Source organism: Sminthopsis crassicaudata, chromosome 1 (assembly GCF_048593235.1).
Source record: "Sminthopsis crassicaudata isolate SCR6 chromosome 1, ASM4859323v1, whole genome shotgun sequence".
Lineage (NCBI taxonomy): Eukaryota > Metazoa > Chordata > Mammalia > Dasyuromorphia > Dasyuridae > Sminthopsis > Sminthopsis crassicaudata.
In genome coordinates, this window is record NC_133617.1 from 444660222 (window position 1) to 444685998 (window position 25777).

Here is a 25777-nt window from a genome sequence, read left to right on the forward strand (position 1 = left end):
AGTAAGAAAAACAAGAGTCCTGACTATCATTCTTTGGATATTGTGTCACTTTTGGGTATTGCTTTCAACTTTGATTAATGAATATCAATAAGAACTTTATGAAATCAGAGGAAAAGATGGCTAAAAAATACTTTCTTAAAAACAAACAAAAACAAAAATACCTTTTCTTTTAGAATTGTCTTAATTACTATTTTACTATATTTCTTGGTGTGGGATTGTTAAGCAACCCTAATACCACACCTGCTTTCATTTTGATGTTGATGATCATTAAACAAACAAACGTTACTAAACAGTTAACAAAAAGAAGATTCAATTAGCCTTATATACAGCAAACCTACAATGGCCCTTAGTTTTGGAAGATATGCCCTCCTCCCCTCACCCTTTTGTCATTATACAGAAATATCTGTTCAACTGGGCAAACAGGTGTTGGTATAGTCTTCAGATATATGTAAATATGTGAAATGTGAAAATATGATATCAACCTTATGTGAATGAGACCTTTTATGTACCTCAGTGACCAGGAAACAACATCAACAGAGTTCAGTAAGAAACTTTATCAAGGTGTCATATTTTGACCTTGGGCTAGTCAAGTCTTGGCTTTGTCACCTATTAGAGAAGATCAACCCTAACCTTTATTGCCAGGAGTAGAACAGGGAAATAGAGGCAAACTTGGGTAGATATTGTTCTTATTCAAGAATTCTCAAATCTTCCTATCTGACTATAACCTACTGCAATTTTTCCCTCTTCCCTTTGTCTCCCCCCTCCCCTTTCCTTACCCTGCTTTTCTTCTTCTTCACCATAATCTTCAATCCTTTAATCCTTCAATTGTCTTCTAGGCTGTCTCTTTTGAAATAACCCATCTCTCAACTTTTCCCTATCTTGGATTCCTAGTAAATTCAACTCTACACTGTCCTCCTCTCTTGAATTCTCTTATATTGTTTATTATGTCTGGTCAAGCCTCAGTCATAGAACACTCTCACCATGTGTTTCCTTTGAAAATGAAATGAGAGAGGGAGAAGAGACTTCTTTCTCTATGGAATTTGTGTGGCAAAGGAAATGAAAAAAAATTTGAGAGTGATTTTGTATGATGTTTTGAGTAATTAAATGGTGTAATTGTTCTTGGGAGTAAAGGAAAGGCATCTACCATTGAGTGAAGGTTTGTGCTACATGGTTAGAGTGATTCACATAGCTAAAATATTATAAATAATTATGTTTTAGTTTTTATTAATTAGTTCATAGATAGAGTTTTATGTCCAGATACTTAAGTATTTATTTAATTCTGGGAGACTGAGTGGTGATGTACGTAACAAAGAAACCAAGAAAGAGACAGAGACAGAGTGAGAACATGCTACTACTGGGAAAGGTTCTTCAATTTATCAAATAATACTTGCATTGACAGGAACTTTAATTGAGAGGTATGTTGAAATTTTATTAATGAAGAAACAAATTAGTATACCCTATTGTCAAGGCCGGGCTAGCTCCTCGAAGGGCTCAGAATCATCTAGTCAGGATAAATAAAAGTCCTTGCCCCACATTAGGCGCCAAAATGTAAAGTTCTGTCATCTCTCAATTGTAATCCTTCTCTGGGAGGAGGTTTCTTTTCTGTAAATCTTTTCCTCTGTGAGCAGGTTTCTTGGGAGGCTTCTGGAGCCTCCAGCCAGAGCGAAGGTAGAATCTCAATCCTCTTCTTCCTGACTCCTGGCTCTGAATCTCCTCGAGCTTCCCTGAAGTTCTCCCTGGAAGTCTTGTCCTTCCCCAATCCAGAGTGCTTCCTTTCAGACTGCTTCCCAAACCCAGGAGGCAGCCTTGGTGACTCCTTTTATCCTCCCAGAGAATGGGCTTGTGGGAATTCCTTACTGACCAATGAGCAAGCTCCTTTTTTGAAGTCTAAAGGTGTAACTCCTTTTAAAGGTTTGAACTAAGGTGTGAACTCTGAGCTAGAGAATTGTTTAGACAACCTGACTTAATACCTAGTAATATAACATCCTATTGGCACAGTGGATAGAGTACCAGGCCTGGAATCAGGAAAACCAGAATTCAAATCTGACTCAGACACTTACTAGCTCTATGAGTCTAGGCAAGTCACTTAACCTTGTTTGTCTGAATTTTCTCATCTGTAAAATGAGCCGGAGAAGAAAATATCAAACCACGTCGGTATATCTGCCAAGAAAACCCCAAATGGGACCCATAAAGAGTTGGTTATAACTTTAAAAAATTAACTAAGATAACCCTAGATCTTAGAACTCTCTGATTAAATGACATAATTTACATTAAAAATTATTATAAAATGTAATGTCTTAACTTATGAGCCATGTAAAAACAGAAAGCAAGATGAATTTGATCCATGGGCTATAGTTTGCCAACCCTTGTTCTATACAGTTTACAAAACAATAAATCAAGCTCTGATTTCTAGTGTTTGCCAATCTCCAAGAAGTAAATAGTCACACTGAAACTGTGGTTCCTCTGCACTTGTATAAGCTGACTTCAGGACACTCCTGGAAATTTCCCATCTAATTCTATTCCAAACCCTGAAGATAGTCTTCTTAGCTTTTCCAACACTTGTGATCAGCTATTTCAGGGGAGTCTTCCTGCCTGTCAAAATAGTCGTCTTCCTGCTTCTTTTCACTTCCCTCCATCAAAGATCTTGTAGAAAACAGATTTACAACAGAAGCATAGGAATATAAAATAACTTGTAATTTATTTTTAAAAAATACAATAAAATTTACAATTGGAGTGATGAGGGTAATAACAGCATCTATCTCCCAGGGTCACTGTAAGGATGAAATGAGATAATGTTTATAAAGCACTTAGCAACTCTTAAAATGATGGCTTCCCATTGTTATTATTATTAAAATGAATAAAAGGATTGATGTTAGGAATGCAAGTTTATTAAAAATCCTATTTCCCTTATTGTAGTTTCCCAGCACTTATTATAGTCATAGGCTTTTAGGTTATGCTAAATGATTTATCCAGCTCCTCAGATTGGTTTGGGAGTCACCAGAAACATTTCAGATAGATAGATCAGAATCTAGATGGGCCAAAGGGCCATATCATAATATATTGTTATGGAGAAGATTCACCCTAAATCTGGGCTGGTTCTAGAAACCTAGAAGAATCCACTCAATTCTATCTCCGGTGAGAAATATATGATTTTGAGTAAATGAAAATCTTTAGATTCTGGACTTTGTGGGTTTTAAACACCTGGCTCATAGAAACAACTCTACTTTTTCTATTAATAAAGTATATTCCTTGCATAGTTCCTTTATGTTCCTTTGTGGTACACTGGATCAGAATGAAGTACTAGGTCTGAAAATTTAGCTAAGCTTGTGCACTATCCTTTCATCACTATCTAATTTTATCATTCCTAATCTAACACTGAATCATAGAAATATGTATAGAATTTTTTTTTTTTCCAGCACCACCAGCTCCACTGCTAGTAGCTGTGATACAGAGTTCACCAAGGAAGATGAACAGAGACTAAAGGATTATATTCAACAGCTCAAGAATGACAGGGCAGCTGTCAAGCTGACCATGTTAGAATTGGAAAGCATCCATATTGATCCTCTCAGTTACGACATCAAGCCTCGAGGAGATAGTCACAGACTAGATCTAGAAAATGCTGTGCTGATGCAGGAGCTGATGGCAATGAAGGTACCTGTTCAATCATTATTTCTATTTGCCAAACTCTTGATGGATGGGAGAATTTAGAGTTTCTCCCCAGAAGTGCCATTGACAAATGATGGTAACAAATCAATTGTTACCTTGGCTTTTGAAATTACAATGGTTGTCTATGGACTTTTTTTTGCCTGTCTAATGAAAAAAAGGACAAGTGCCTAAAGTTAAATATGTTATGAAAGTATATGGTATATATTTCAATTGTTATTAAGAGAAAGAGATTGAGACTATGAAAGGAATTTATTTATTGGCTAACAGGGAGTGACCAGATTAGGGACTGGAGCAGGATAGGACTATTAGAAAGGAATGACAGTACAAAGAGAAAAGTATCAGGTGAAAGAGTTTGCATCTGGGTAAACAATTGATTTGGGATTGCATGAGCAGAACAGGGCTAATCTAGAGAAGGTTGATAGGACTATCAACAGACAGCTGAATATGAGATGAGGTTTAACTCTGGGAAAACAATTGATTTGATAGCCATAAAGTAAGCGGTTGTACCAAAATCTAAGCATAAGTTTATAGAATCCACTAGCCCCAAAGTAATTCTCATTCTGGATTATGTTATTTTATGTGTGTTCCATCCCTCAAGTAGTTTGCAAGCCCCTTTGAAATCAGAGAAAGTATACTTAGTACATTAAGGCAGTAATTTATACAGTATGTATTTAATAAACTTCCTAAGACTAAGATAAAACTAGTTTTTGTCCGAAAAAGATCTGGGTTTTTTAAGTAGACTCTTAAGTTCCCCATGAGTTAAAAGTGTTCTGACAGCCAAAATCCAATATTAGATAGTGTTGAGAAGCAAAATCTCCATGACTAGGGAAATGATAAGTCCAATTTATTCTGTCTTCCCTTGTCAGACCATATCTGGAATATTATATTCTTGTATAAATTGTGGTGACTGTCAATAGTCCCAAAACTGACACTTCAGAAATTGGCCAAGGGTATTATAAAGTGGGATATCAAGTAGATCAAGTGGGCAGGATTAATATGTTTCTCTTTTCCCCTGGGATAAACCCTGCTCCTCTACCTAGGAATATGAAGAAATGATTTTATGGCATACTAAAATACTGAATGTCAGACCATACTCTTATCTAACATCACACTAAGTATCTATTCTTCCTTTGTTCTGGGCCTCCGACAGGAATATGGCAAGCTTGGGCAGAGTTTTTTAAGACTAACTCTGGCACATCTCATTTTCCAGACTCTTCAAAAAATAAAAACAAACCCAACCACCCTTTCTCTTCAAATTCATGAATTGGTTTATCTGGTTGTGATTGGTAGATCACACTATCTACCTAAGAGATCTAATGATATAATATTTATAAAGTGCTTAGCACAGTGCCTTTCACATAATAGTACTTAATAAGTGCTTATTCCCATTTTACCCCAATAGAATGGGGACAATTTAATGCATTATTTCTCATGCTACTGTTTTTCAATTAAGATTGAATGGTTGATTATATCCTGTGCTGTTTGGGAAGAAATAAAACAATCCACTTTTAGCCTTTAATTTCTGAGGGGACTAGATACATCTTCTGGGATCCACAAGACATTGATTTACTTGTTCTCTATCATTACCATTCCCTAAAAATTCAATCTTCAGTAAGGAATGTGTTGTGTAAAGGAATAGGTGGCATACTTACCAAATTAGCTGGTGACATAAAGCTGAGAGGGATAGCTAACAAATTGGATAACAGTCAAAATCTAAAAATTTTGACAAAAATTTAAACCAGGGTTTAAACCAAGAAGATAATACTAAATAAGGAGAAACATGAAATGTTACATTTAGGTACAAAAAAAATCAACTTCACACGTACAATAGGGAGATACAATATCTATCAATCACTTATCTGAAAATAAAAAAGTGACATTTTAATGAATTACCAACTCAGTAAGAATTGGCCAAAGCAACTAATATAATCTTGGGCTTCATTAAAAGAGGCTTGGCTTCCAAGAAGAGGGAAATGATAGTAAATGTGAGAGCTGTTCAAAAGTATAATGGGTTTCTGTGACAAGTGGTAGGGTTGTAACTCCTTGGAGTTCTTCAGGCAGAGGTGTCTGAGCTCTTCTTGGGAGATGGGTTCACCTAAATTGATACTGAGATGTAGAAGAAAAGACTATAATTTTGAGAATCAGGAAACCTCGATTCAAATCCTGATTGTAACATTTAATTTACCTTGCCTTTGAGTAAGATATTTAGTTGCTTTGAGCTTCAGTTTCCACATGTATAACATGGGACTTAAAATTTTTACATTACATTCTTCACAAGGCAAAGTGTTTTGTAAAATTTTAAGTAAGTGTACAAATGAAATTATTGTGTGTTTTTAACCACCCCATAGCTTATGTTGAAAAGCAAGAAGTAGGACTCTAGAGACACTAGGCATTTCAGTTTCAGTTTTCTTACCTGCTAAATGGGAATATTAATAGCACATGGTAAGGATGAAATGCAATAGTAAATGCAAAGCACTTTGCAAATCTAAAGTACTAAATGTTAGCCATTATAATTATTCTTATCAGCTGGAGATCACAGAAGAGAACCATCAGAATGATGAAGGGTCTTAAGTTTATGCCAAATGCAGATTGTATGAAGTAATTGGGATACTTAGCCTGGAAAAGAGAAGGTGGAGGAAGAGTGAGTAGGAAGGAGGAAATAATTCCAGTCTTCCATTGCATAAAATTTTCATGTTCCCCATACATATGACATGCTATCTGCTGTCTTGATGCTTTCTCCCAGGTTGTGCCAGGGGAGGAATGCATTACTTTCTCATCTCTAGCTAGAATCTCAAGTAACCTTCAAAGCTCAGTGAAAGTGCCACCTCTTATAGGGTATGGTAAGGTAATTCCAGAAGAAAGAAACTAGCAGTGGGGATGGTGGGTGAGAGACAATGGAAAGGCCCCTTAATAAAACTAGGAATTAGAGTCTTGAAGGAAGCTAAGAGGTGGTAGTGAAAAGGGAGAGCATTTAAGGCATGGGAATAGTCAATGAAAAGATAAAGTTACAAGATGGGGTATTATATGCAAGGAACAATAAGGAGGGCCCACAGAGGATATGAAAGGGAATAAAGTTTGAGAAGACTGAGAGGAGCCAGTTTGTGAAAGGCTTTAAAAGCTAAACAGAGGAATTTTACATTTGATTCTGCAGGTAATAGGAAATTCACTGGAGATTATTGAGCAAAGAGGTAACATAGACTTGCATTTTTAGAAAGAAGTGAAGAGAAACTTAAGGAAGGGAGACCAGAAAGCTATTGCAATAGTCCAAAGGCAAAATGATGAGCCTACAACAGGGGTGTTAATTATGTGCATGGAGAGTGCTCTTACAAAATTACAAAAATGATAATATTTGGCAAAAATTGGATATGTTGAGTGAGTGTAAAAGAAGAGTGAAGGATGACACGAAATTCAGACAATAAGAACTTATTAAATGTGTACTGTGGTGTGAATCCAAAAAGGACATTCCCTGCCTTTGAGGAACTTAAAATATAATAGGAGAGAAAAAATGCTTGCAAATATATACAAAACTGTCCTATTTATAGCTTAAATAGGAAATGATTAACAAAGAGAAGGCACTGAAATTAAGAGGGTTCAGAAAAGTTTCCTGTATAAGTTGGAATTTTAAGTGGAACTTGGAGGAAGCCAGGGAAAACTACAAGGTGGAATGGAGAAGGGAGAACATTTGAGACAGTGGGAGCAACTTGGAGCCAAGTGACAGAATGTTTTATTCATGAAATAGCAAGAAAGCCAGTGTCACTGAATCAAAGAATGAGCTAAGAACTGGGAGGATAGAACTAGGTTATGAAGGGCTTCAAAAGCCAAGTAGAGGATTTTGTTTTTAGCAAATTAGCAAAGATGAAAGAAAATAGAAATAGCAGTTGAAAGGCTATAGAAATATAGGCATATTGAAACACTACTGAAGCTGCTAGTTGCTTCAACTTTTCTGGAAGGCAATTGAGCAATATGCTAAAAATAGGACTAAAATGTCCATTCCTCTTCACTCATAGTTCTCATTGGCTAACATATATTCTCAGATCAAAGACAGAAAGGTCTCAAATATACTTAAAATAGTCATAGGAGCACTTTTTATGGTAAGGGAACTAGAAACAAAGTAGATTTTTTTTTTCTTTTTGTTTCTCCATTTATTGAGGAATGGTTAAAGAAATTTTGGTATTTGGTTAAAGTGGAATATTATTCCAGCATAAGAAATGATGAACATGAAAAATTCAGAGAAAAATCAGAAGACTCCATGAGCAGATATTAAGTGAAATGGATAGAAATAAAAAGGCAAATATGCATAATAATGACTAAAACAATGTAAGTTGAAAAGACCCTCCCCCCCAAAAAATACGAAGTGCTTTGTAATTTAAATGACCAAGATAGAACATATAGAAAAGATGAGAGAATGTACTTCTTTCTCTTCTTTGCAGAGGTAGAGCTTTGTGTGTATTGTTACTCAGGTGTTAGTTTTGGTGAACTAATATTTTCTATTTTTGTAAGAAATAGTTTACTGGGTTAGTTGGAAGGGGCAGCAGCAAATATATTCAAAAATTAGAAAGATGTAAAAACAGAAGGTAATTTTTTCTTACAGAAATAACATAGGCCTTTGTCTTTCATTTGTCAACAACTTGGCTAATACAAAGTTTTTCCTACCTCATAAATTATACTAATGAGCCAATTTTAAAGTAGTAATGTAATGAGCAGGCTTTTAAATAAATGCTATCTTGGTGGTAGAAATCATTCTTTGAACCTCCCCTTCTAGAGCAAATAGTTCATCTGCAAATCTGCTCATACCCAATATATGGGTATGGCTGATGGCAATGGAAAAATTTGCTTACAGAGCTGATGTAGTAAAAGTTCAAAAATAAATCATTGTTAGCATGATCTAGCATCTGACCCAAATACAGTGCTCTCTCATTTAGAATTCAATTATATTCCTTCTTATTGAAATGCCAGTCTTTCATTTCTGTGACCACCTTCTAAGGTGTACATTTTTTTATTGACTCTCAGAAATAGACAAGAAATCATATCTGGTGCAGAAACATTCCCCCCTGCATTGGTCAACTGATGTTTCTGTGGGGTTGCTGAGTTAATACTTTTGTGAAGAAGCCTTTTATCATGATAAAAATCTTCAATATCAAGAGAAACAGAATCACAAAGTTCTAAACATGATCAAGTTATTAACAAGACTAGCAATTGCCAATAAAAAGGTTCTAAGAGTTCCCAGTAGTCAAGGATGCATACAACTTGTCAAAGCAGGTCTCTTATATAATAGTCTAGCGATGCTGACTAAACTAAGACTGTAGATATTCTGATAGACAGATAGAGGGTGGGCTTACATTTGACTTGACTCAAGAGAAGGGGTTTCCAGAATCCATGGTAAAAGGAAAAACAAAAAGTTGGCTAATGTCCTCAGGTAGGTCTCATGGTAATTTTATATTGTCTTATAAATTACAAATAATTGAGACCCTGAGGTTTTAATACAAATAGTGTCCCCAAAACCTAGAAAGAAGAAAGTATTTAGAGGAGAGTGATTGAGTGTCAGAAATTACAGATAAGGCAAGAAGGATGAGGTTTGAGAAAAGACCTTGTGGATTTTTAATTAAATGATAATTGGTAACTTTGGAAAGAACAGTTTCCTCTGAGTGGTACAATTGTCAGCAAGATTGTAGAGAATTAAAAAGAGAGTGAAAGGAGAAAAATTGGAGGCCTTCATTAGGAGTTTAGCCATTAATGACTCAAAAAACATGAGGTTTTAGTTTGTAGATATAGTAAGATGAAGTGCGTTTTGTGAGGGTAAGAGAAACCTACCCCCAAATGTTGGTAGACAGGGCAATTCTAGGAGAGTAGAGATAATTGATACAGCAGTCCCCTAGAGGAGGCAGGATGAAATGGGGTCACGTGCATTTAGAGGTATTTGCCTTAGCAAAGAGAAGGACTACCTTTTTTTGTTTGTAAGAGAGCAAGAGATAATGAAAGAGATAGTGACCAAAGGCATTGAATCAAGATTCTCAGCTGAGAAGGCTAGAGGAGGAAAGAGATCTAGAAAAGCCACTTTGGAAAGTGAGTTAATTAGATAAATAATAGAAGTATTGCCTAACAGAAGTGAGCGCCCAATTGAGATCATGTAACATAAATTTGTAGTAGACACAATCAGAATGGCGGTGTGATTTTTTTTTTCCTCTGTGAATTAACAGACAATTTCCTTTGTTACATAGGAGGAAATGGCTGAGTTGAAGGCCCAATTATATTTACTGGAGAAAGAGAAGAAAGCTCTTGAACTGAAGCTGAGTACTCGAGAGGCCCAGGAGCAAGCATATTTGGTGCATATTGAACATCTCAAGTCTGAGATGGAGGAACAGAAAGAACAAAAAATGAGGTCTCTCAGTTCCACCAGCAGTGGAAGCAAAGAAAAATCTGGCAAGGTAAAGGATTGTAACCTGCTGGTCAGTAGTTTGAATGGCAAATAGATCTGGGTGGATAACTAGAAGGATAATCTATTGTGGAAGGGAGGAATAGAAGAAAGTAATTCACATTTCACTACTCTTACCAGGACATAGAATGTATTCAGAGGTTAAAATTCAAAATGGGGGTCATAAATTGCCACTGTTTCACACAGTTTTGTTTCCCAGTGCACTTTGTAAACTTTACCTTTTATTCTGATTTCTCAAATGCTGAGGGTTTTTTTTTTAATTGTTTTTACTTTTTTTTTAGTTAAACTTTTTTTTCTTCATTCCATTGAATCACTGAATTAGTTTAAATGGCATTTTCTTTTCTATTATATTGGCTCAGTTTACATAAAAAAATTAATATTTTGAAAATTAATTTGTATATTTTCACAAAGACTATTTTGTAGTATCTATGTTGTCTTAGTATGGAGATGCCTAAATTTTTTTTACATTCTGTACTTACCTTTATTGGTATTTTTATTTCTATCTCTTCCAGCTGGGTTTGTTGGAAATATATAGAAATGGTGATGATTTATTTGGATTTATTTTTTACCCTACAACTTTACGGAGTTATTATTTTGTTAAATCTTAACTGACTCTCTAGGCTTTTCTAAGTAAACTATACTATCTACAAAAAGTGATAATTTTGTTTCCCATCTACCTTTGTTTATTTCCCCAATTTTCTATTGGTATATAACTAACTTTTTAGCACCATATCAGATAATAGTGGAGATACTTCCTTGCTTTTTCTCTGATTTTATAGGAAAGATCTCTAGTTTATCCCCATCATTGATAATGCTGCCTCTTGGTTTTAGATGCCACTTAGCATATAAAGGATAGGTCCATTTTTTAGTGTTCTTAACATAAAAGAATGTTGTGTTCTGTCAAAAAGTGGTGTTTTTTTTCCTATTTAGATGTAATCACATAGTTATTATTACTAAGTTCTATTATATCTATAATTTTCTTTTTATTAAATCCTAATTCCTAATATTATATCCTAATACCAGATACTAATATCAAAAATTTTTAAATAGTATCAAATTCATTCCCAAAATAAATCAAACCAGATTATAGTGTGTAATTGTTGTGATATGTTGATTTAGCCCACATCATAATAAATGATAAGTCAAATCATAAATAAATCAAAATAAAACATATTTAATATGTTTAAGTTAATAGTTACTTGAGATAATGCTATGTAAAATACTTTTATTTATTTTTACTCTCCTTGGTTTAGGTATGAAAATGATTGGTAGAATTCTTTTTTTTCTGTTGTATATAATATGTGGTGTCCCAAATGTCTGAAAACTTATTATCAGGACACTCTATATAAGATTTAATAATTCTTTAAACATTTAGTAGAATTTGATTCCAAATCCAACTGATCCCAGGGTTATTTTCTTTGGAAATTTATTTATGACTTTTTTTTTTCCTGGAATTGAGTTATTTAAATTCTTAATTTCTTATTCTGTTAACCTCTGCATTTTATATTCTTATCAATATCCATTTCTCTCATTAGAAGTGTTTTGGACAAGTGGTAGACCCCCTTTCTCAAATTAACTAATCAGGGACATTTTCAAGTACAAAGAGAAAGCATTTATTTAGTACCTGCAAGAAGAGGCCCAGACACACAACTGGGAACCATACCAGCTCCTACCATGTGCTCTTGGAAACTGACTACCTTCCGGGTTGTCAGGATTTAAATAGCAAAAGACCCAAGCCCTTTCTTTGAGACTAAAAGGATATAGTCACCAATGTTGTCTGGTTCCCACAGGTCATGTCACTTCCTATAACTTCTTGAGACTCTGACTTTTAGAGACCATGTGACTCCCTGCAATCCAAGGTTCAAGACCTGATCTTCCAACTCTGGGAATAGAGATCATGTGACTTAGTCTCAAACTGAGAAAACTTCATCCAATCAGTCCCATTCACTTGCTTTGTTGATAGTTAAATAAAATAATTTATTAATTTCCCTTCTTTAATTTTCAGTTGCTGTGAATTTTTCTTTTTAATGTTTTATGCTGGTAATTTGGTTTTTTCTTTCCTTTTAATCAAAATAGTGACTAATAGTTTATTTTATTGATTCTTTTCTTCCTCCAAAAAAGCCTGATTCATTAAGTAGATTTTTGCTTTTAATTCTATTTTTTTCTGTCTTTCTTTTCAAGATTTCTACTTATAAATTATTAATTCTCTGGGTTTATGAAATAATTATATATACAATTCATTCTCTCTTTCTTTCTCTTCTTTTCTTTTCTTTTCTTTTTGCTAAGGCAATCGAGATTTAAGTGACTTGCCCAGGGTCACATAGCTAAGAAGTGTTAAGCATCCTTTCTCTCTTTTTTAAGATGATTTTATCTTAGGCTTGTTTCACCAATATCAATCAAAAAATGTGTTTTCTCATTGTTTTCTTTTTCTTTGTTTCTGTGATTTGTTTTTTGGCCCACCAATTATTTTATTTAGTTTCCAGATTAATTTTTAATTCTGTTTCCAATGGATAAATTTTATTATATGGATATGTAATTATATGGATATATGCATATATATGGATCTTGTATGGATACATTTTTTTTCCTTTTTTAAAGTTTTATTCCCTAATACATTGTCACTTTAAAAAATTTAAACAAGAAGATGCTTGCATTGAGGGGAAATATATAGATCATGTTTTTATTTCAATTTATTCCTACTGAAAGACATAATGAATAGTAACAATTAAACAAAGACAATAAATATAACAAACAACCAGAAAGTTGTAAAATTATCATTAGTCTTCATGATAAAAGCTATTGAAATTATACAGTCAAGTAAGTTATGCAAGAATTTTGTTCAGCAGATTTTTGATAGTACTGTGAGAGCAAAATAACTTACTGAAATATAAAAATAAAAGTTAAGTGATCATGTCGTTAATAAAAAAAATAATATTTTCAAATATTAAAAGCCAAGGGCTTTTCCCTTCCTTGGCATTTTTTTTTAAGGTTGGTCAAAACTTGGAATCTTCCATTCAATTTTTAAATAATATTAATTATGCTTATGCAAATATGCCAGCAACTAAATATATGTAATAAAAGAATGGAAATGGGGAGATTTCCAAGTCAGATGACCAACAAGATAGAGTACTTACACATTTTCTTCAATATTCACAATCTCTTACACCTTTCTAAAATAGGAATTAGATGTGAGATAAAGCAGTTCCTCTGATGAGTTTTAGAATCGAGGTACCCAAATGAAATTAGGGTTTAATTGAGGTCTAGTAGCAAGTTCAGGTACAGGGAGTCAAATAGAGCTCCCCTGCAACCCCTTTGGATTTGGCTCAAGGATACAGAGGTAAATGAGGTCTAGTGGCAGTGTAAGAGTCCCCTGTAAAGGAATTTACAGACCTGAAAACCTAGGTTAATAACAGAGGTTTATTATGGGGTTTAGAAGTAAAGTCTCTAGTTAGGAAAGTTGAAGGTAGAGATAAGAGGGCACCGGAACCAGGGTTCAAGTGGGAAGAGAGTCTTTGGTGCCAGGCATGGTGATGACATGTTTAGGCCCTCTGCAAAGAAAGGGCTCCATTCTGGCTCTTTTATAATGAGAGATTTAGCTAAAGGGGCCTGTGGGTGGACTCCTAAGTTGGTTCCTTGCTTGGTTACAGAGGGCTAGAATTTGAATTGAATTCAATGGGTTTCTGAACTGAGCCATTCCCACCCAGATAACAAAGATGAAACTGTTTGTGCTTAGGGTGGAGTCCCTTCCCTGAGGCAGAGTCAAAGGAGGTTTTCTCCTTTAAGGATTTTTCAGAGTTTTGGGGTTTCCTTGTCACCTCTATTTCCATGATTCAAAAAATCAAGGAACTATCAAAATTTACAACATAAGTTAAAAACAGAACTTAAAACAAAGCCTCAAACATGATCTATAAATGTATTCATTCACCATTCCTTCTCCCACTTGTTGCTATTCCCTGGAATTCTATGCCACTCTCTTATCATGCTACCTGAAGAAGCCTAAACCAGAATTATGTTTTGTTTAGGATGGGAAGGTCAAAACTAGGAATTGAGGAAAAGATAATTTAGGTCAGGCACTGGAGGCTTTTTGGAATACCCTATTCTCTACCTCGAGGAGCTTGATATGCACCTGAGGCCAGTTCTTTTTTTTTTTTTTTTTTTTTTCCCCAGCTTCTAAATAATCTCAAAAAATTACTTGGGGTCTGGACTGAGATGGATGAAAAGTGAATTCACTGTAATTGAAGGAAGCCCAGTCCTCAATTGGTGTTGCTACCAAAGGTAGCAAGGTGAATGGTAGGGAAATATTCAGGAGGAAAGATTGAAATTGCAAAAGACCTGAGGAAGAAGGAAACTCATTTAAAAACAAAACAAAACAAAATAAAACAAAAAAACTTGACCACCAACAGATGCTAATTAACAGAAGGTTAAAAAAGGCCTCCAGATCATCTAAAGAAAAACAAACATCTCTGAATGATTTTGAAAGACTTAAGAAAAGTCTCTAAGACTTGGACCTCTAAGAAAGCATAAAATCATAGCAGAATGTTCCTGAAAGGTTTGAAACAGAAAGCTTTTTGAAAACAAATTCTGTAGTCTATATAGCAGAAATAATTAGCTGAATACAAAAACTTGAATTCTTGGTAGCAAACTTGTATTTTCAAAAATACATACATGTGTGTGTGTGTGTATTATAAATATACTGTATATTCAAAAGTATATATTTATATAAAATCTCTATCTTAGCAAAATATATTGATCTGGAAGCCTTAAAGATAGGATAAATAGAAAAACATTAAGGCACAAATCTCCCCCCAAAAAGTAAGACAATTTTTCTTACATTATGGAAGAAAAATGCTCATAATTTCTAAATACAGGCAAAGGTGGGCATGGGGAGGTGGGGAGGAGAGATCAAAAGAATCCTCAAATCACTTCCAGTAGAGAAAAATTATACTGCAATCTCATAGATACTTAATAGTTTAATTTAATAATTCTAGTGACAAAACAAATTCTGCAAATAACTAGGAGAAAAACACTTAAAATATAAAGGAAACAAAATTTGAATAACAAGATTTTTCTGCATCCATCATAAATTGAACGAGGGAATGAAAAAATGTAACCACAGTGACATACTTGTAAATAATAAAATATTAAAAGATAGATTTTCAATAAAGGAGAAGCATTGAAATATTTCTTCAAAGAAAGTCAAACCTAAATAAATTTTTTGCTTTAGGAAAGTCAATCCAGGCATCAGAAATACAAGAAAGATAGACAAATATATATAGATATAGATATAGATATCTATATCTATATATAGATAGATAGATAGATAGATATTCACAAACATGGCAGTAATTGATAGCATCACTACATCCTGCAAGAGTTGGTATTTCTAAGAGTGAGACAAGCACTTGTATATGAATTGGATTAAGTGAGGCGGAGTTTCCACAAAGTCATCAACTTCTCTGTCCCAGTGCCAAGACAAAAGAATGATTGGTAATAATAGTTCAGAATGCCATGGAGCACCTTTGAGAATTAAGTAAGGGGTACATAAATGAAATTAGGGTTAATTGAGGTCTAGTGGCAGGTTCAGGGTATAGGAAGTCAAATAGAGCTCTCCTGCAACCCCTTTGGATTCAGCACAAGGATACAGAGTTAAATGAAGTCTAGTAGTGGTGCGAGTTCTCTGTAAAGGAATTTACAGACCCCAAAACTTAGATTAATAAAAGAAGTTTATTTTGGGGTTTGGAAGTAAGGTTAAAGGTAAAAAGACACCAGGGCTAGGGCTGGCACCGGGCAGACAGGAACGCTTGACATGGCTGGCGTAAGGATGCCATGTTTGGAGCTCCAGCAAAGAGTGGACTCCAGTTTCCCTCTTTTATAATGGGGGGCTTTTGATAATGTTGAAGGGGCCCATAGGTAAAGTCTCAGGTTGGTTCCTGGCTAGTTTCAGCTAGTGTTAGAATTTGAATAGAATTCAATGGGTTTTTTAGATAAGGAATTGTTTGTGCTGGGGGTGGGGGTTGGGGAAACCTGAGCAGATCATTAGAATGGGGGCTGGGACAGTCCAAGTTAGCTCAGATCTGATGAGGACTGGTAGAGCCCCGATATCTCCCATTGAAATTCATGGGGGCTGGGAATTAAAAAAGAATTTTAACTCATATCGTTCCCCCCTCAAACAGTTAAAACTTAAATTCATTTAAAAAAAGATTTGGGGCAGTGTCCCTCATTTGAGGCAGGGTTAAAGATTTTCTCCAAGGATCTTCAGAGTAGCGGGGTCCCCTCTTCACCTTGGCATTTTCGATGTCTGACCATGGTCTAAGCCCTCCACAGAAGGGAGTGCTTCAAGTGCTTGCATGGCTATTGAAACAAATTGTTCTCCTTTACCCATTCTGCCAGGAGAAGTCTTCATGTGTTTGGAGTAGATACTTTTCTAACTCAGTTATCCTCAATCTGTTGAGATAAATGAAAAATCCAAGAGAAAGAGTTCTGAATAATTGGTACTCAATTTGTTAATTAGGCTAGCGAATTCATGGTCATTGGTTTCTCTTGGTAACCAAAGACATGAAGAGACTGGATGTCTTAATATACTTTTAGAAAAGAGGGTGCTCCTTGAAACAAGCAGAAACAGAAATAATTGTACACAATAACAGCATGAATGTGCGATGATCAACTATGAAAGACTTGGTTCTTCTCAGTGGTTCAATAATCCAAACAATCTTAATAAATTTTGGACAGAAAATGCTATTTGCATCCAGAAAATGAACTGTGGTGATTGAATGTAAATAAACACATCCTATGTTCACCTCTTTTTTTGTCTATTTTTTCTTTCCCATGGTTTTAACTTTTTGCTCTGATTTTTTTCTCCCAACATGATTCACAAAGCATGACAAGTGAAAATCAATTCTGATAGATCAAAAATTGATGAGAGGTTAAGCTAAAAGTCTTCAGCTTCTCCTGATAAGAACTTGGCTTGATCATGAAACTCAACACCTCCAGCAATCTGAACAGGGGAATGCATTTCAATTCAGACCAATCTGGTTGGTTTTCTCCTTCACAAACACCAATTGTGGGGAGAGAGCTGGGAGATACCAGGGCATAAACTTAAATGCTTTTGGGGTGGAATTCACTTAGATTAGATTCTGTTTACACTCTATAAAAATTCAAAGTCTTCTAGCTTGGTGGGGTCAAGCCTAAGATCTAAGAGCATGTTCCCAGAAGATTTAGGCAATTTATGAGTCTGTTCCTTTGAGACTGAATGACTGACCTAAATAAGGAAATAGAGAAACCTGGATCCCAACTTAATAACTGTTTATTAATATAGTAGAAAAATAATTTCCCTCATTTCTTTCATGTCATTCCTATTGATAAAATGTCTATTTCTAAATAAAATAACTAAATAGCTAAATAGGATAGCTAAATCATTTGACAGTACCAGGGACTTGGATGTCAATTTTTTTTTTTTTCTCTGAGTCTTTAACAGATGTAACTAAACCACCTGCAGGAACATTTGCAAACTTCATCACTCATGGATTGCTTCCTAGGATGATGACTGTCTGCTTTAATCTAGAAGCATTGCTGTTCCCAAGTCTCTTTGGTTCAGGGTGCTAATTGACCTCCATTGGAGTCTGGGGTTAATGTGGTCAAGGGGGTGGTGGTTTGATTTCTCTGGCAATTGCTGACTCTTATCTGCTTCAGGTTGCCTTATTGCTTCTGTTAGGGTGGCTTGTCTATTCTGTGAGTAGCAGTAGGAAGAAATGACTGGCCCCTTTTCACAAAAATTTCTTGCCTGGAAGGAGGAATGGTATTCTCAGTGGTATTCCAAGGGCTCCTTTATCTGTTGGCAGCAGCTGGTCATCAGAATTACTAATTGCTAATGAACAAAAGTGAGCCTTATATGCAGAATTTCTCCTGGTTTTTGTTAGAAGAAGGCCTGGATGTCACTGCTCTTCTCAAGGATTTTGGAGTCAGGGTTCTAAGCATTCTGAATCAAGGCCTGAAGAGAGATGGTAGTCTGACTTGGCTGTCATATTCTCCCTTCTGTCTCTCTTTCACAGTGCCTTGCTGCTTTAAATAGCCTATCCTGCCTGTTCTATGAATCCATATGGTGGGGAGAGCTGGTCTTTTAATCACAAAAGTTGCTACAATGACTGAGCACTAGGATGAAAATAGAACCAGTGGTTTGGGGAGTATTATCACTCCTAGAGTGCTTATGCTTGTTTCTTTATGGAGGCAAAAAGTCTACATGTAAAGAACAATATACATATTTTCAGACTTTTTCAATGCATTGATCAATTTTGCTGATTTTTTTTTCTCTTCTTTTTCTTTAAAAAAATTATTAATTATTTGGGATAGCTACCTGAGAGGACATTAGGAGAAGAATACTGAAAATAATTTTTGTGTCATAAAAACAAAAGACATTATTAAGTTGTTTTTAAAAAAAATAAAAACAGAATCCTTGTTTCACACACACACACACACACACACACACACACACACACACACAATCAAGCAAAATAAATGATCACATTGGCCATATCCAAAATGAATGATGCTCCTACAATTTGTATAGACTTCTACAATCATGTGAGCTAAATCTCTTCTACCCTATTCCTCTTTTTTTCCCTAATGGGACCTTTTCCCTCTTCTCTTTTCTTAGGATCATCAACATATAGTAAAGAGTACTCCCAAATGTTCTATTTTATTTGACTCCCTCTATGATCCCTACTGATATCACAATTTTTTTCTTTTCTTTTTTCTTAAATTATAGCTTTTTATTGACAAAACATATGCATGAGTAATTTTTCAACACTGACCCTTACAAATGTTCCAACTTTTCCCCTCCTTTCCTCTACCCCCTCCCCTAAATGGCAGACAGTCTCATACATGTTAAACATGTTAAAGTAATATCACAGTTTTTAAGAGATGTTTATATTATAGCTGTTCTCTATTAAGATGCAAACACTTCATCCTTTCTAAAAGATACAAAGTCTATAAAGACATCTTGAGTATTTTTCAGTTATTTGTATTTTTTTTTTATATTTCTCTTTACTACCATATTGCTGCTTGAACTTTCTATTTAGATCTTATATTTTCATCAGGAATGTTTAGCATTATATTAGTTTTTTTTTTCCAGTTGAAGTATTCTTGGTTATAAACCTATATCTTTTTGTCTTTTCAAATACCTTAGCCCAAGTTCTGTACTCTTCAATAGCTGTAGCTGCTAAACTTTTATTATGTTGACTGATTCCTCTATCCTTCAACTCCTTTATGGCTATTTGCAGTACTTTTTTATTGATTTGTAAGTTATAGATTTTGTATATGACATTTCTAGGAGTTTTTATTTTGAGGTTTCTTTCATGAGATAACTGTATTATTTCTATTTTCAGTTTGTTTTCTGGTTCTAAAAGATCTGCTCGATTTTCTTTTAATGATTTCTTGAAATATGTCTGATGGTATATGCTCTAAGCAAAGCTTCAGTCTCTATATCCAACCTTCATCCTCCCCTCTTCCCCCCAGGAAGCTTGGACTTAATGGGATGATGGGAGGGTATAAGGGTCTCAGTAACTCAATACCTCTCAGAAAATGATTTGGGAAAAGGCTAGCTAGGTGACATAATGGATAGCGTACCAGCCCTGAAGTCAGGACACTTAACACTTCCTATCTGTATGACCCTGGACAAGTCACTTAACCCCAATTGCCTCAGCAACAAAAGAAAAAAGAAAAGAAAACATCAAGCCCAACTGGATGTTTTCTCCATAGCTAGAAACCACATTAGCTTCTTTGGAGAATTGGGTGGAGAAGAATGGTTAGGTTGCAGACTGAAGGTGTATTCCTTATGGCACAAAAATTGTTTAGTATTCATGACTTTCATGGTATCTTCTGGAACCAATTAATGATGAGTACTAAGATACCCACTGTATCTTGAGCTGCTTTGCTTTTCAGGACACATTATTCCATTCTTTTCTATTTCTAGTGGGTGCAAAATAGACAAGTATTCAAATTGCCTTTCCTTCATATTTTGAAATTTTTCTCTAAGTCATTTGTAAAATGTGTTATTTGTCAGTAGAATTGCTAAATTTAATCAATTTGGAGTTTTTTAGTTTAGTTTTTTTGTTTTTCTAGAGGCAGATTCAGTAATCTTTTGATTAGTTCTTTATGTTTTGTGTTCAGAAGTTTTGGGCAATTTTCGTATATTATTTCTTACATTGTAGAGTTCATATTTTTTGAGTTCTTCTGGAATTCCTATGATCCTTAAGTTGACTCTAGGCTTCCTGCCTTCAAATTCAATATTTTAAAAATTAATTTTTATCAAATAGGCTTTTGTTTTTATTTTATTTTTCCTACCTCCAACTGAAAAAGAAAGGGAAGCAAAATTTATTGTTTCAAATATGAATATTCAAGTAAAACGAATTCTGCTAATAATCATGTGCAAAAACCATGTGATGTTTGTGTGTGTGTATACATAGATCTGCATTTTGAGTCCATTACTGATTGGGAGGTTTTTAGCTTGTTTCCTCATGCTTTGGAATGCTGGTTGTTGAACTAATTCCTAATTCTTTCCAAGTTGTTTGTCTTTACATATTTACATGTTAAATTTGTTAATTTGTTCAATTGTTTAAATTGTGTTCCCTGATTCTACTTACTTTACTCTGCATTTGTCTTCTTAAGATGTATACAGACTTTAACATGAGTGCATTTCTTTTTTGTTACTTCATTTGTGTTTTCTTTGCTATAAGAGCAGATTCAAGTTTCTAAGATAGTCCAAATTATATTTAACAGGCAGTTAATTTATTTTCAGGAGTGTATGGATGGAGCCTCATCTGTGCTATCACTAGCTGACCTGAGGATAACATTCAGTGAGAATGATTTGGCTGCAGAAGTTACCAATGCACTGCGACGGTATGTAGTCTTTCTCAACACACCAGAGAAATGACTTATTCTTTTAAAATAAGATTTTATCTTGGATTTTATCAGTTAATCAGCCAGCTCTTTCTGGATCCTCAAAAAGGGTGGTATAGCTGGCAACTATTTGACCATTTTGCCATTGACTTTTCTACTTTGAAAAAAGTGAATCTTTATGGAGAGGAAGTTGTATATAATGTTGAAAAAGCACTTTGATGTTAGGCCTTTCAAAAAGAAAAAGGACATGTCTATCTTATAATAAAGAATCTGAGTAGATAGAACAGATAGAACATTGCTGTGATGGAGATTTCACCTACTTTTTGTTCCAACTCCCATCTATTTTTTCTTTTTATTCCAAATTATCCTAGATGTTGCTGCCAGCTGTCAGCTTCTGTGACTTTATAGTTAATGAATACATAATTACTTTTCTGAGAGAGGAAAAAGTCAGCCAGATACCCTATTGATTCCCTTGCAAGGAGAAATTGCTACATGCTAGAGAAATGAGGTCAGAATCCACCAACTAGTTCTAAGTGAGCCTTTTAGTTTCTGTTTTATAAGCTCCTGATTCTTCAAATTTCCCAAATACCAACGATGTTTTCTGGCAGAGATGAAATAGGCATGAAATGTAGCATCTGCTGACTAACCATAAAGATGAGCCTTTTTTTTTTTTCTATCTGTAACAATGTATTTTAGTGGACCATCTCATATCAGTTAACATGAATTTCTCATTAAAGAGCCAGGAAATCTGGAAGCAAAAAAGATCCTGCAGAACAAGAGAAAGAAACTTCCTTAATTATCCTGCAACTGATTTGGTTTGCTTGCATTTTGTTTTATTTTTCATTCTTTTCCTTTTTGATCTGATTTTTCTTGTACAGCTTGATAATTGTGGAAATATGTATAGAAGAATTCCAAATGTTTAACATGTATTGCTTGCTGTCTAGGGTAGGAAGTGGGTGGAAGTGAGGGAGAAAAAATTTTGGAACACAGGGTTTTGCAGGGATGAATGTTGAAAACTATCTGCATATGTTTTGAAAATAAAAAGCTTTAAATTTAAAAAATTAAAAATTGTACTGCAATTGAAATAGATATGTTTAGAATAAATATGGTATAAAAATATGAGAGCTGATTTGGTTTTTAGTTTTGTTCTCTTATTTGTTTTCATAAGCTGGAAAGATTTAAGAAAAATATGTCAAATCACAGCAGAGTTAGAGTTCAATCTCTCTTTACTTTATTTGCCTTGCAGATAATTTTAAAAATATAACTTAAAAACCATCCACAGAAACAAACATTCAAATGAACAAATGAAAAGAAAGATTATAGCTGAAGCCATAAACTCCAACCCTAATGGTTTGTAAAAGTTTGTAAGAAATTTTACTGATAGATCTTATTTTGATGGAACAGAAACTCCCCCATAAATCCCCTTAAAATACATATACTTATTAAAAATAAAAAAAAAAAAAGCCTGTCTGCTTTTTTACTTTGGTGAATGGAAAAGTTCTTCTTTCAACTTTAATAATATGGCATCAACATTGAATATTAATTTTGACCCATTCCTTCTCAGTATTCTCTTTCTAAACCATGCTAAAAACAGTTTGAATTTTTAAAGTATATATTAAATATTAACAAAATGATGGAAATTTCCTTGTACTCTTCTGATCTTTTGTTAGGTATATTTTTGAATTTTTTTTGCTATTAATAATTTCTTACATTGTTTAAATCAGTTACATTGTTATTCCAGTTTTTCATACTGTACCTTCATATAAGATTATACTTCTTTTTGTTTTTTATATATGTCATGATTTATAATGCAGTAATAGTCCCTTATATAATATGTTGTTTATTATAATTTACTCAGCTTCTCTCTAATCAGTGAATAACTATTAGTTTTAAAAAATATTATTCATGAGGCAGGTAGGTTGGCAAAGTAGATAGAGGGCCAGACTCAAAGTGAGGAAGATCTAAGTTCAAAACCAGCCTCTGATGTTTACTAGTTGTATAAACCTAGACAAGTCACTTAACCTGTGTGCCTCTGTTTCTTCATCTATAAAATGGAGATGATCACGATAACATCTGTCTCTCAGAATTAAGGTTAAAACCAGCTAATATTCATAAAGCCTCAAAGTACTGTTTAAATGTTAGCTATTGCTCTTGTTTATAATTTAGAAGCAGTGTTGCATGATAGATAGAGAACCAGCATTATAACCTTGGCAAAACTCAGTGTCTCAGATCATCTTCCAAATCTTTAGTTTAAAAAGCAATGGCTGATTTGGATTCTTAGAAGAAGTTTATTTACTGGAAGTTTCTAGACATAATTCTAAATCTCCCTACTCCCTTTAAAACAGAAAAGAAGAAAATTGCTAAAAACAAGTTGGTAGTTTTAGATCCCCATAGATCAGAATTAGGATATCTAATTTTAAAAATTACCAACGATGACAGGTAATATGTTGACGAAGAAGCATTAAATCTAAAGTCAGATAATGAGGGTTAATTACCTTACTTACTGGGCCTGTTTCTTTATCTATAAAATAAGGAATTAAATTAAGTATTTGAAAAAGTCCCTGTTTGCTCTTGGGATAATCATATTGTTCCAGTTTTGGATTAGATTTATCCATAAAGTTAAAAAATTAATTTTTGTCTCCCTGAAGCTCAAGTGTCAATCAAGGCCAAATTGTTTAGACCTTTTTCCTGTACTAGTTTGTTTTTTTGAACTATTTTCTTTATTAACTTTTTTTTATTACTGTCTAGAATGATATTTAATTAGATTATAAGACCAAAACTTTCTGAGGTTACATGTATAAAGCCAAACTACTATCTGTTTTCATTCTGCTTTTTATTGTTACCATTAAAGTCTATCTTGATTATCAGATTTCTATACTAACATGCTTAAGCTTTTATTGTTAGTGCATTTGCATTCAGCAAGTTTTGCTTTTGTTTTGTTTTTTGAGGGCAGGATTTTGTTTGTTTGTTCTAAACTCTTGATTATAATTAGTTCCTGTCCTAAGGTCTATGTTGCCTCTGTTCTTTGATCAAAATTAAAATCTGCAGTTATTATAAACACCATAACATGAACACAAAAGTCACAGGAGTTGCTTTTTTTTTTTTAATGTGTTCTTATTTGATAGAACATATCCTTGTACTTATTTAGCTTCATTCTTAAGATAACAAACAAGAACTTTTAATTGATCTTTTCTACTCTTCACACAGTGCCTTGGACAAAGTAAATGCTTAATTGGGAGATTAGCCAAGATGACATGTAGGAAGAAGCCATGTAGTCCAGCTCCCCTAAGATGAACAAAGATCTCAGACCATGCTAGAACTGGTAATGATCAGAAACATAAAGAAAAACAATAATGGGTCTACTTTCCAACCCACAAGGTAGCAAATAATAGGTTTTGTTGGATTGGAAACTAGACTTCTGTTGATCTCGGCCATTGGGTAAAGAATAGGGCCTTAGTAGTTGCCTCAGTTCCTAAAGGGGATACTGAGATCTTATTCCCTATATCCCTTTCCCCATATCAAAGAATAGGGCTTCAGTGCTTTGCCCTACTCTCTAGAGAAGTCTAAAGCTTGAGACCCAGCCCCATACAAATTCACTTCAAAGTCAGACCCCTGGAGAAGATAGAAGTGGGGATCTTAGAGCCATTCTCCAGGTTGTAGAATTGTTGTTTTGATCTCAGTAGGACAACAGAATAAGATAAGCAGTGTTACAAATATGAACTTGTCCCTTAGACTGCAAAAAGTTCTGATTCCTACACTTTTTTGTTATTGCAGAGTTGATAAATAATTTAGCTTACAGCATTTTCTATGTTTTGTAATACTCTACCATAAAAGCCATCTTCTGCTTGAATCATATCCAACTCCATTTCCTACACCCTTACTTTTATTTTTAACATATTTTTCAAATTTTGACAACCATTGTAACTCAACTCCATCTATTCTGAACCTTCCTTGTAAAAAAGAAAAACAAAAGTATTTAATACTCTGTTCATGAAGTAGTTGATATTTTATTGTTCTTATATCTTTGTTGTGAGAAGAAAGCTCTATTTTATTATGTCTTTTCCAGAAACATCATTGCTTTATTCCATTACTAAAGAATTTATTTTCTTTTTAGTTATCTATTCATTTCCATATTCATATATGTTATGTTCTACTTATTTCACTTGGCCTGACTTCCTATAATTCATTTGCCATTTCTTTAAATTCCTTTCTTATTGTATGATATCATTTCATGTTTTATAATTATTCACCTTTCCCCCAATTGATGGGCACTTACTTATTTGTTTCAGTTTTTAGCTCCAACAAAGTATGATTATCTTGGCATTTTGATGTTGTCTTAGACTTACTTGTCTAATAGAGACAGTAGTTATCTAATTTAGCATGGTGCTTAACAGTTGTCTAGTTCAGTACATGTACTTAGTAACCTATCATAGTATCAAGATTCACACCTTTGATAAGAGAGCATATAAGCTCAGACCAACTCAGCCAGAATCAGAACTGGAAGACAGAGACCATGGTAGCAGGCCTCCTGCCTCCCCCACAGAAACCAAAACATTCAGGAGGACTTCAAGAAGCTGGCAGAAGCAGAGAAGACAAAGGACTGGCAGCAGGAGCTTAAGCTCTCAGAACCAAGGAGAGAGATAGGCCTCTAAGAAAGCTAACTAGGCCCCAGGAAAGGAGACAAGACTTGGAAAGAGACAATAAAGTAAACTTTAATCTCTGGCTGCACTTGTGGTGATTACTGAACTGAAAGGAAGACTGCATCCAGAGACCCCCAAGAAAACC

General features: G+C 34.4%; 1 protein-coding gene across 3 annotated transcripts in view; it reads left to right on the forward strand.

The window, feature by feature from the left end:
• The window catches only part of MCC (MCC regulator of WNT signaling pathway), a 242071-nt gene that overhangs the window by 194911 nt on the left and 21383 nt on the right, over positions 1-25777 (forward strand). For all 3 annotated transcript variants that reach the window (XM_074280684.1, XM_074280683.1, XM_074280685.1), the window contains 3 exons: positions 3417-3651; positions 9885-10091; positions 20892-20992. In XM_074280684.1, the coding sequence (XP_074136785.1) occupies positions 3417-3651; positions 9885-10091; positions 20892-20992 (543 nt within the window). The remainder of the gene's footprint in view (positions 1-3416; positions 3652-9884; positions 10092-20891; positions 20993-25777) is intronic.